Below are 13,166 nucleotides of genomic sequence, written 5' to 3'. Positions count from 1 at the left end.
GTTTAATATTCTATTATGTGCCATATAATGAAGCAATAAAAAGTCTCACAATTTAAACATTTATGATTAATTTAACCCCAGAATAGGGGAAACTACCAGATAAAACAGAAGCATTGAAAGTTTTTTGATTTTTGGCTTTTCTTACATTTTAGAGACAGAGTCTTGCTCTGTCCCCCAGGCTGGAGTACAGTGGTGCAATTATGACTCACTTGAACTCCTGGGCTCAAGCAATCCTCTTGCCTCAGATTCCCAACTGGCTGGGGCCACCACACCCACCTAATTTTTAGATATTTTACAGAGACGGAGTCTCACTATGTTTTCCAGGCTGGTCTCAAACTTCCAGACGGAAGTGACTCTCCTGCTTGGTCTCTCAAAGCTCTGGGATTGTAAGTGTGAGTCACTGTGGCCAGCCTAAGAGTGGGAAGCTGTTGATGGCTGGCAGTATAAGGTTGATGGGGGAAGGGTGAACCAGCAGACTACTTTTTGTTTGTGGGTAATGCTGACTTTTTTTTTTTTAGATGAAGTTTCATTCTTGTCGCCCAAGCTGGAGTGCAGTGGCACCATCTTGGCTCACTGCAACCTCCGTCTCCCGGGTTCAAGTGATTCTCCTGCTTCAGCCTCCTGAGTAGCTGGGATTATAGGCATGCACCACCATGCTCTTCTAATTTTTTTTTTTGTGCGTATGTATATATGTATTTATATATATATATTTGTTTGTTTATTTATTTTGAGATGGAGTCTTGCTCTGTTGCCCAGTCTGGAGTTCAATGGCATGATCTCGGCTTACTGCAACTTCTGCCTTCCAGGTTCAAGCGATTCTCCTGCCTCAGTCTCCTGAGTAGCTGGGATTACAGGCACCTGCCACCATGCCTGGCTAAATTTTTGTATTTTTAGTAGAGGAAGGGTTTCACCATGTTGGCCAGGCAGTTCTCGAACTCCTGACCTCAGTTGATCCACCTGCCTCAGTCTCCCAAAGTGCTGGGATTGCTAGCATGAGCCACCATGCTTGGCAATTTTTTGTATATTTAGTAGAGATGGGATTTTACCATATTGGCCAGGCTGGTCTCAAACTCTTGACCTTAGGTGATCCACCCGCCTTGGCCTTTCAAAGTGCTAGGATTACAGGTGTGAGCCACTGTGCCTGGCCTAATGTTGACTTTTTTATTGTTTATATATTATTTTGACAAAAATATAAGTTAACTATGAGAAAAGAAAAATAGAAATATAAGTAATCCAAAAAAGTGAAGGCAACTCCCATAAGGAGTAATATATTTTCAAATCATTTATCTGGCAAGGTGCTTTTATGTAGAATGTGTAATGAACTGTAAAATGAAATAATAAAAAGACAACCCATTTAAAAAATAGGCCAAAGGCTGGGCCTGGTGGCTTATGTCTGTAATCCCATCACTTTGGGAGGCGGAGGTGGGTGTATCACTTGAGGTCAGGAGTTCAAGTCCAGCCTGGCCAACATGGTGAAACCCTGTCTCTACTAAAAATACAAAAATTAACTGGGCATGGTGGCAGGTGCCTATTATCCTAGCTACTTGGGAGGCCAAGGCACAAGAATAGCTTGAACTTGGGAGACAAAGCTTGTAGTGAGGAAGATTGCACCATTGGACTCCATCCTGGGTGACCAAGCAAGACATCATCTCATAAATAAATAAATAAATGAAGGCCAAATATCTAAGTAGATATTTCTTCAAAGGAAATATACAAAGCTCCAATAAACACATGAAAAGCCACTAGGGAAATACAAATCTCTCTAGAAAGATAACAAGTGTTACTGAGGATGTGGAGAAATACAATACTTCATATATTGCTGCATGTGTGAAATGGTATATTCACTTTATAAAGTCTCGTAGTTCCTCAGAAGGTTGACATAGAGTTGTCAGATGACCCAGTAATTCCTTTACTGGGTATATACCCAGAAGAAATGAAAACATGTCTATACAAAAACTTGTAGGCAAATATTTGTAGTAGTATTATTCATAGTAGCCAAAAAGTCAAAGCCTGACTGTTTATCAGTTGATGAAAGGAGAAACAAAATGTGGCATATCCATACAATAGAGTATTACAAGTAAAAACAATTACAATCAATCAGTTACTGCTTAAAGAAATAGTAACTTTTCTTTCTCTTTTGAGGAAATATTCTTTTCTTACCTACGATGCATCCAATTTATTGTAGACAAAATATGAAATTTAGGAAAGCAAAATTGTCATGGTATAGATCATGTGACTATATATATGAGTAAGGACTGGCTCTGTCACCCACGCTGGAGTGCAGTGGCGCAATCTTGGCTCACTGCAACCTCTACCTCCTGGGCTCAAATGATCCTCCCACTTCAGCTTCCCTAGTTGGTGGGACTCCAGGCACACACCACCATGCCCACTTGATTTTTTATTTTATTCTTTTTTTTTGTAGAAAACCAAGGTTTCAGCTGGGTGCGGTGGCTCATGCCTGTAATCCCAGCACATTGGTAGGCCTAAGTGAGTGGATCACCTGAGGTCAGGAGTTTGAGACCAGCCTGGCCAACATGGTGAAACCTTGTCTCTACTAAAAATTTGTATTAGCTAGAACATGATGGTGCTTGCCTATAGTCCCAGCTACTAGGAAGGCTGAAGCAGGAGAATTGCTTGAACTTAGGAGGTTGGGGTTGCAGTGAGCTGAGATTGTGCCACTGCACTCCAGCCTGGGTGACAGAGTAAGACTTTAAAAAAAAAAAGAGAAAAATTGTGTTTCACCATGTTGGCCAGGCTGGTCTTAAATTCCTGAACTCAAGCAGTTTGCCTGCCTTGACCTCCCAAGGTGCTGGGATTACAGAGGTGAGCCACCCACCCAGCCATCTATAATTTCTTTTTTTTCTTTCTTCTTTTTTTTTTTGAGATGGCTTCTTACTCTGTTCCCTAGGCTGGAGTACAGTGGTGTGATCTTGGCTCACAACCTCCACCTCCCGGGTTCAAGCAATTCTCCTCCCTCAGCCTCCCAAGTAGCTGGGATTACAGGTGTGTGCCACCATGCCAGGTTAAGTTTTGTATTTTTAGTACAGGTGGGGTTTCACTATGTTGGCCAAGCTGGTCTCGAACTCCTGACCTCAAGTGATCCGCCTGCCTTGGCCTCCCAAAGTACCGGGATTACAGGCATGAGCCACTGCACGTGGCCCATAAGTGTCTTTCAATGGGTTATTTTTGTTGTTGTTCTGCGTAGTGCAGATTAAGTGTAACCCAACAGTTGATCACTAACAGCCTTCTGTCAGAGTATGCTGACATGTTGGTCTTGAGTATCCCCTAATGATTTTCATGTTGTTTGGATTTATACTACATACACATACTGTTGGCCACTGGTGCTCTTATCCTTGTGTATGATCAACAGTGAAACGTCTGTTGCCCTGGTGTGGTGGCTTACACCTGTAATCCCAGCACTTTGGGAGGCCGATGAGGGTAGATCGCTTGAGGTCAGGAGTTCACGACCAGCCTGGCCAATGTGGTGAAACCTCATCTCTACTAAAAATACAACAAGGCCAGCCACAGTGGCTCACATCTATAATCCCAGCACTTTGGGAGGCCGAGGCTGTTGGAAAACTTGAGGTCAGGAGTTCAAGACCAGCCTGGTCAACATGGTGAGACCGTTTCTCTATTAACAGTACAAAATCAGCTGAGTGTGATGGCACATGGCTGTAATTCCAGCTACTTAGAAGGCTGAGGCAGGAGAATCACTTGAACCTGGGAGGCAGAAATTGCAGTGAGCTGAGATGGTGCCATTGCACTCCAGCCTGGGCAACAAGAGCAAAACTTCATCTTAAAAAAAATAAATAGCTGGGAGTGGTGACGCACACCTGTGATTCCAGGTACTCTGGAGGCTAAGGCAGGATAATTGCTTGAACCTGGGAACAGAGGTTGCAATGAGTCGAGAGATCACACCGCTGTACTCCAACCTAGGCCACAGAGTGAGTGAGAAGCTGTTTCAAAAAAAAAAAAAGAACTGTGTGGCTGCACTTTACAAACTAAATAGAATTATAGAAGTAATGGCTTGTTGGTTGGTGATTGAGGCTTTTGCCTGCATATCTTGTTCCCTCTTGAGTTTTTGTGTCATAAATAAATAAATCGTTATTTAAATGAAACTACGTTGTATTTTCTGCCTCTGTGAGTTCTTTACTGGAGACAGTTTGAATGAATTATTAGGAGTAGGTGGCTTTGAGTCATGCTTCCTTACATCCGTCTCCAGATTCGTATTTTGGATGCTTTCTTTCATTTTGTGTATTTTTGTGTTTCCTGTTCCATTAGCCTCATAAATAGTCGTTCCACATGTCTTGTTTGTATGTAATGTTTTTTAGATAACCAACTAACTGGACCTGTTTTTCATCTCTTAATTTTTTTGAGATGGAGTTTTGGTCTTGTTGCCCAGACTAGAGTACAGTGGCGTGATCCTGCAACCTCCACCTCCTGGGTTCAAGTGATTCTCCTGCCTCAGCCTCCTGAGTAGCTGGGATTAGAGGCATGCGCCACCATGCCTGGCTAATTTTGTATTTTCGGTAGAGATGGGGTTTCACCATGTTGGTCAGGCTGGTCTGGAACTCCTGACTTCAGGTGATCTGCCGCCTTGGCCTCCAAAAATGTTAGGATTACAAGCATGAGCCATTGTGCCCGGCCAGTTTTTCATCTTAATAATATAAGAGTTTAGATTTTACTGGGTTTATGTTTAAATTAGAAGTTTGGATTTGGGAACCAGAATAACTGCAAGCCTGGGAATCCTTAACGACATTCTGTCTGTTCTTTGCCACTGAGAGAAGTAATAACTATCCCGAAAATATGGGAGAATTAGGCCACCAGGCGCATTGATGCTTGTAATCCTAACACTTTGGGAGGCCAAGGTGGGCAGATTACTTGAGGTCAGGAGTTTCAGACCAGCCTGGGCAACATGGCGAACACCTGTCTCTACTAAAAATAGAAAAATTAGCTGAGCATGATGGTGCACGTCTGTAATCCCAGCTACTCAGGAGGCTGAATGAGGCAGGAGAATTGCTTGAATCTGGGAGGTGGAGGTTGTAGTGAGCCAAGATTGTGCTATTGCAGTCCAACCTGGGTGACAGAGCGAGACTCTGTCTAAAAAAAAAGGGAGAACAAGAGTGCTTAAGAAAATTGAAAGCAATTGGAAGAATGGAAGCTTACAATCTGTGAAATGTAAGGGTATTTGACTAACTATACAGGGGAAAAAAAACCTTGCAGAGTAATTAAATCCTATAATCTTCATTTTTTATTTTTGTTTTTGTTTTTTTCTTGTCTTTACATTTATTTTAAAAGCGCCCTTGTATAAGTGTCTTTTTGCTGCATAAACAGAGTCATAGGATAGACATTGCTTCAAAGAAGATATACAAATGGCCAAGAAGCAGGTGAAAAGATGCTCAGTATCACTTGGCATTAGAGAAATGCAAATCAAAACTACAGTGAGGTGCCAGCTCACACTCATTCAGATGGCTGCTATCAAGAAGGAATAATAGTAGTAAATAGAAAATATCAAGTGTTGACAAACATGGAGAAGTTGGAGCTCTTGTGCATTGTTGGTGGGACTATCAAATGATACAGCCGCTGTGGAAAGCAATATGGCAGTTCCTCAAAAAATTAAAAATAGAACCCTCATATGATCCAGCAATTCTCCTTCTAGGTTTAGACCCAAAAGAGTTGAGAGCAGGTTCTTGATGAGATATTTATATACCCATGTTCATGACAGCATTATTCACAGTAGTTACAACATGGAAGCAACCCATGTGTCCATCAATGGATGAATGGAGAAGCAAAATATGGCATATAAAAACAAGGTCATATTATTCAGCCTTAAAAAGAAAGGAAATACTGATATATTTATCAGTATGTTACACCATGGATGGATCATGAGGATATAATGCTAAGAGAAATAAGCTAGTCACAAAAAGACAAATGCTATATGATTCCACTTATGTGATAGAGTAGTCAAACCTATAGAGACAGAAAGTAGAGTTGTGGCTGCCAGGGGATAGGAAGAAGGGAAGATGGAGGAGTTATTATGGAATGGTTACAGAATTTCAGTTTTACAGGATGAAAATGGAGATGGATAGTGATGGTGATGGTGGCTGCACAACACTATGGATGTATTTAACACCACTGTACTGTACACTTAGAAATGATTAAGATGGCAAATATGTACATTTTACCACAATAAAAAAGTGAAAAAAAGTCATAGGAATAAATTTTTAAAAGCTATTTCTTCATTTTTCAATTTTTAAATTGTATTTCTTCATTTATACTCTCAGTTGTTAAACGCTGTTTGCTTCATTGTTATTTTGTACATTGGAATTGTATAATTCTTTTTTTTGGAGACGGAATCTCTCTCTGTTGCCAGATTGGAGTGCAGTGGCGCGATCTCGGCTCACTGCAACCTTTGCTTCCCGGGTTTGAGCCATTCTCCTGCCTCAGCCTCCCAAGCAGCTGGGAGTACAGGCGCACACCACCATGCCCAGCTAATTTTTATATTTTTAATAGATACGGGGGGTTCACCATGTTGGCCAGACTGGTCTTGATCTCTTGACCTCATGAGCTGCACGCCTAAGCCTCCCAAAGTGCTGGGATTGCAGGCATGAGCCACCACGCCGGCCTGGAATAATGTAATTATTATATGGTTACTTGGATAAAGGAAGAAATTTTTAATGTAACTGTATTTTTTCTCAGTAGTAAGAATCTGTGCTATCTCCTTTCTCTTGCCCTTTTTAGTTTTCCCTTCTGGCACTGGCATTGAAAGAAATGCATGAGGATCTGTATGCCTTAAGCAGTGAAAGTAATTCATTCTTTTGCCCTGAACACCTCATGCTAATCAGAACTCAGTTTCCTCAATAAGCATGGACTGGGTCAGGCGCGGTGGCTCATGTCTGTAATCCCAGCACTTTGGGAGGCCGAGGGGGGTGGATCACGAGTTCAAGAGATCGAGACGATCCTGGTCAACATGGTGAAACCCCACCTCTACTAAAAATACAAAAAATTAGCTGGGCGTGGTGGCGCGTGCCTGTAATCCCAGCTACTCCGGAGGCTGAGGCAGGAGAATTGCCTGAACCCAGGAGGTGGAGGTTGCGGTGAGCCGAGATCGCGCCATTGCACTCCAGCCTGGGTAACAAGAGTGAAACTCCGTCTCAAAAAAAAAAAAAAGCATGGACTAATCATACCAGTGTGCACTAGAGAAAATGCAGAATACAGCAAGTGGCACCTACATTTATTCTGATTAACCAGCACTCCTTTTGCCCTGTGTATTAACCAATTGTGTGTTCTCTTTTATTCCTACCTTTTTTCCCATTCACTGTAGTGCTTCCTATCAACTGAGTTAGTACTGGAATTTGCATACTTGTGTGTGTTAGATAAACACATCTCTTTTTCTACATGTGATAGGCAAAATACGTCTTTATAGTGTCGTGGACAATATTTTATAGCTTTCTGGCTGTTCATCACTGTTGCTCCATGCCAAAATTCCTTTCGCTTGCTTTTCTTAAACTCTCTGCCCTCATGGTATTATTCAGTTTCTTTATACATTGATCAATAAGAAGTTTGATACCTATGCATTTCTTTTCTCATTATTATTATAGCATGTAACTTTTTTTCTTTGAGTTAGAATCTCATTCTCTCACTCAGGCTGTAGTGCAGTGGTATAGTCAAGTTCCTTGCAGCCTAGAACTCCGGGGCTCAAGCAATGCTTCCACCTCAGCCATCCTAATAGCTAGGACTATAGGCACACAACACCATGCCTGGCTAATTGAAAACAATTTTTTTATAGAGATAGAGTCTTGTGATAGTATATTAGTCCGTTTTCATGCTGCTAATAAAGACATACCCAAGACTGGGTGATATAAAGGAAAAGAGGTTTAATGGACTCACACTTCCATGTAGTTAGGAGGCCTCAAAATCATGGTAAAAGGTGAAAGTCACATCTTACGTGGTGGCAGACAAGAGAGAAAATGAGAACCAAGCGAAAGGGGTTTTCCCTTATAAAACCATCAGATTTTGTGAGACTTGTTCACTACCATGAGAACAGTATGGGGAAACCACCCCCATAATTCAGTTATCTCCCACTGAGTCCCTCCCACAATATGTGGGAATTATGGGAGCTATAATTCTAGATGTGATTTGGGTGGGGACACAGCCAAACCATACCAGATAATGCCCAGGATAGTCTTAAACTATTGGCCTCAAGCGATCCTCCTACCTTGGGATTACAGGTGTGAGATTACAGGCATGAGCCACCATGCCTGGCCTTATAATTTAACTTCAATAACATGTTGGAATAAGATAAAAAGATTGTTTTGGATGGGTGTTGTGGCTCATGGCTGTAATCCCAGCACTTCAGGAGGCCTAGGCAAGCAGATCACTTGAGGTCAGGAGTTCTAGACCAGCCTGGCCAACATGGTAAAACCCCATCTCTACTAAAAATACAAAAATTACTTGGGCTTGGTGGTGGCGCCTGTAATCCAAGCTTCTCAGGAGGCTGAGGCAGGAGAATTGCTTGAATCTGGGAGGTGGAGGTTGCTATGAGTTGAGATTGTACCACTGCACTCAAGCCTGGGCAATAGAGCAAGATTGTGTCTCAAAAAAAAAAAAAAGTATGTATATATATATATATATATATATATATGTGCAGTGGCTCATGCCTATAATCCTAGCACTTTGGGAGGCTGAGGTGGGTAGATCACAAGGTCAGGAGTTTGACACCAGCCTGATCAACATGGTGAAACCCTGTCTCTACTAAAAATACAAAAATTAGCCAGGCATGGTGGCACTCATCTCTAATCCCAGCTACTCAGGAGACTGAGGCAGGAGAACCCGGGAGGTAGAGGTTATATTGATCTGAGATTTTACCACTGCACTCCAACCTGGGCGACAGAGTGAGACTGTCTCAACAACGATAACAACAAAATATATGTGTGTGTGTGTGTGTGTGTATACACACACACACACACACATATACATATATAGGTTTTAGAAAATGATTTTTGTGTAATTCATGATAATTTTATGCTATCCTTGATACATGATGATGCTTCACACTGTGGTAAGGACCAGCTTTTAGAGCTCTGTCATTTGTTCCCATTATAGGAATGCCATCTGTACCAAGTAGTAGCTATTCTGTTTATACTGAATATGGCAAAACCATCATCATCACCCTCACATATACACACATATTCAACACTTTTTGTACTCGATATTTTTTAATTTATGCTGTTTTGAGGTGCATTTGTAACAATTTTGCAACTAACACTTTCATGATATAGTATAATTTATAGCATAGTTTCATATCTATTAGTTCATTTTATTGTCCAACAACCCTAAGGAGTAGATACTATTAATATTCCATTTTACAGCTGAGACAACATGTGATAGTATTTTGTGCTCATACTTAAGTATACAGCCATTCCATCTCTTTATATGTTTTTGAAAATTCTGAGCTCAAAACAAAATGATCCCTTTCTTAGCATATGATCTTCTTAAATGCTCTCCTTTCTTTTTCAGAATAAATTTTTTGTCATTTTATTTTTTCTGAGATGGAGTCTTGCTCTGTTGCCCAGGCTGGAATGCAGTCACAATCTTGGCTCACTGCAACCTCCCATTTCCTAGGTTCAAGTGATTCTCCTGCCTTAGCCTCATGAGTTGCTGGGATTACAGGTATGTGCCATGTGTGGATTATTTTTTGTATTTTGTATTTTTAGTAGAGATGAGATTTCACCATGTTGACCAGACTGGTCTTGAACTCCTGACCTCAAGTTTTGTCACTGCCTCAGCCTCCCAAAGTGCTGGGATTATAGGCTTGAGTCAACAACACCTGGTCAAATTTTTTGTTATATTTTTATTTTCTTTCCTATGTACTTCCTTTCTTTTCTCTGCTTGTTTCCCTTTTCAGTCTGATCATAGGGTTGTTCCTTATGTTTTTGAAGCATCACTAACTACAGAACAATAGTGATGGTGCTATTATATATTATGTAGTATTGTCTTTCTTTTTTTTTTTTGAGATGAAGTTTCGCTGTTGTTACCCAGACTGGAGTGCAATGGCGCCATCTCGGCTCACCGGGACCTCCGCCTTCTGGGTTCAAGCAATTCTCCTGCCTCAGCCTCCCAAGTAGCTGGGACTACAGGCGCGCACCACTATGCCCAGCTAATTTTTGTATTTTTAGTAGAGACGGAGTTCACCTTGTTGACCAGGATAGTCTCGATCTCTTGACCTCATGATCCACCCACCTTGGCCTTTCAAAGTGCTGGGATTACAGGCATGAGCCACCGCGCCCAACTTTATGTAGTATTTTCAAACTTCACAGATGAAATCTTATTTTTATCTTCACAACAGGTATCTGAGGTTAAGCAAGTCATATGTAAATTTGTTTTATTTTCAATTTTTTAATTAAAAAACTTAAAAAATAATAGAGATGGGGTTTTGCCATATTTTTCAGGCTGGTCTTGAAATCCTGGCTTCAAGTAGTCTTTTTTTTTATTTTTTATTTTTTATTTTTTGAGGCGGAGTTTGGCTCTTTCCCAGGTTGGAGTACAGTGTTGCCATCTCAGCTCACCAAAAACTCTGCTTCCTGGGTTCTAGTGATCCTCCTGCCTCAGCCTCTCAAGTAGCTGGAATTACAGGCATGCATCACCACACCCAGCTAATTTTGTATTTTTAGTAGAGACGGGGTTTCTCCAGGTTGGTCAGGCTGTTGAACTCCCAACCTCAGATGATTGTCACCCCTTAACCTCCCAAAGTGCTGGGATTACAGGTGTGAGCCACCACACCTGGCCCCGACTTCAAGCAATCTATATGCCTTGGGCTCCCAAAGTGCTAGGATTAGAGGTGTAAGCCACCATGTCCAGGCTTTTTTTTTTTTTCAGACACGGTCTTACTCTGTCACTCAATTTGGAGTGTGGTGACACAGTCAGCTCACTGTAACCTCAAATTCCTGAGCTCAAGGGATTCTCCTGCCTCAGCTTTCTTAGTAGCTGGGACTACAGGTGCATGTCATCATGCCTGGCTAATTTTTAAATTTTTGCTGACATGGGATTTTGTTTTGTTGGCCAGATTGGTCTTGAACATCTGGCCTCAAGCAATCTTCCTGCCTTGGCCTCCCCAAGTGTTGGGATTACAGTTGTGATCCACCATGCCTGGCTTGTAAATTTCTTTTTTTGTTGGATTAAAACTTGCAATCAAAGTGTTAAATAAAGGTATTTTTGGTTAAAATTATATAACTAATAAGTGTTAACAACAGGAATACTTGGGCTTTTTCTGTAGTCTGGGGCTCTTTCCACTGCCGTTATGACTGTGTATTCTGGTATAATGAAATGCAGACTTAACATTATTTTCTCTCAAAATTTCTTTCAGACTTTCATATTACCAACCACTTACTCAGAATTCAATCCAGAGAGGCAGTTTTTCTTGTTGCTTTGTCACAAACTTTCTATAAAAAGTAATTGTCAACAAGGCAGGTTAATAATTTGCCAAATTTTCTTTACTCAGCAAAACATATCTTTGAGCAATTGTCACTGCTTTTTATTTTCTTGTTTGCCCATTTTGTAATCTGTGTAAGGACTCTATCGATGTATTATGTATCTATGTATTAGTTTCCTAGGCCTGCTGTAACAAATGAAAGGGTATTGAACTTCATTAGTTGTCAGAGAAATGCAAATTAAGGCCAAAATGAGAAATGACAAGCTGGGTGGCTTAAAACAAAAGAAATTTATGCTTTCATCATTCAGGAGGCCAGAGTCCAAAATTAAGTGGTTGCAGAATTGGTTCCTTCTTAGCGACTCAGAAGGGGAATCTGTTCCAGGCCTCTCTCCTGGCTTCTGATGGTTGCCAGCAATCCTCGGCATTCCTTGGCTTGCAGCTGTGTGATTTTGATCTCTGCCTCCATCTTCATGTGGCTGCCTTCCCTCTTGTCTGTCTTCACATGGCACTCTCCCTTCCGTGTATGTCTGTGTCTGTGTCTCCTCTGTTCTTTTTTTTTTTTTTTTTTTTGAGACTTTTGGCTCTTGTTGCCCAGGCTGGGGTGCAATGGCATAATCTAGGCTCTCTGTAACCTCTGTCTCCCAGGTTAAAGTGATTCTCCTGCCTCAGCCTCCTGAGTAACTGGAATTAACAGGCGCCCACCACCACGCCTGGCTAATTTTGTATTTTTCATGCAGACAGGGTTTCTTCATGTTGGTCAGGCTGGTCTTGAACTCCCGACCTCAGGTGATCGGCCTGCCTCTGCCTCCCAAAGTATTGGAATTACAGGCATGAGCCACCACACCCAGCCTGTCTCTCTGCTCTTTAAGGACAACAGTCACATTGTATTCAAGGCTCACTCTACTCCAGCATGACCTCATCTTAACTTAGGCCTTAATTATATCTGCAAAGCCCCTCTTTCCAAAAAAGGTCCTGTTCATAGGTACCAGATGTTAGAACTTCATATCTTTTGTGGGAACACAATTCAACCCGTAACAATATACGTTCTTTTTCAGTTGTCTCTACCTCTATTCTTGTGATATGTTTACCCATGTGCTTCCTCCAAGTGTCTGTTGAATTGACCTTGTTTATAGATTTCCATATCTATCTTTTCTCCACATCATTTATATATACAGTCATGTTGCTTAACAGGGGTATGATCTGAGAAATGTGTCATGAGGCAATTTTGTTGTGCAAACATCATAGAGTATACTTAAACAGACTAGATGGTATAGCCTCCTACATACCTGAGCTTCACGATATGGCCTGTTGCTCCTGGGCTGCAAGCCTGTACAGCATGGTACTATACTGAATGCTGTTAGCAATTATACAATGTTAAGTGCTTGTATATCCAAACATATCTAAACAGAAATGGTACAGTAAAAATACAATGGAAGAGATAAAAAAAGGTTCCAAGCACAGCTGCAACTTAAAAAAAAAAAGATAAAAATGATGTACCTATTAGGGCACTTACCATGAATGGAGCCTGCAGGACTGGAAGTTGCTCTGGGTAAGTCAGTGAGCAAGTGGTGAGTGAATGTGAAGGACTAGGACATAAACATACACTTCTGTAGATTTTATAAGTATTGTACACTTAGGCAACACTAAATTTATTAAAAATTTTTTTCTTCTTGGGAATATAGAAATATACTTAACCTTTATATGTGTTGACCTTTTATCCAGAAACTTTGCTAAA

The 13,166-nt window shown here is 41.1% G+C and overlaps 1 protein-coding gene across 10 annotated transcripts in view; it reads left to right on the top strand.

The window, feature by feature from the left end:
* SCAI (suppressor of cancer cell invasion) overlaps positions 1–13,166 on the top strand; it is a 201,738-nt gene that overhangs the window by 81,101 nt on the left and 107,471 nt on the right. Inside the window, exon 1 of one of the 10 annotated variants that reach the window (XM_035257365.3) lies at positions 9,509–9,672. The exons of the other annotated variants lie outside the window; for them this stretch is intronic. Coding sequence (XP_035113256.1) covers positions 9,653–9,672 — 20 coding nt within the window. The 5' untranslated portion in view covers positions 9,509–9,652. Of the gene's footprint in view, positions 1–9,508; positions 9,673–13,166 lie in introns of those variants that run through there. 10 annotated transcript variants of the gene reach the window in all.

Source organism: Callithrix jacchus, chromosome 1, assembly GCF_049354715.1.
Source record: "Callithrix jacchus isolate 240 chromosome 1, calJac240_pri, whole genome shotgun sequence".
Classification (NCBI taxonomy): domain Eukaryota; kingdom Metazoa; phylum Chordata; class Mammalia; order Primates; family Cebidae; genus Callithrix; species Callithrix jacchus.
This window is presented reverse-complemented; position numbering and strand designations above follow the sequence as displayed.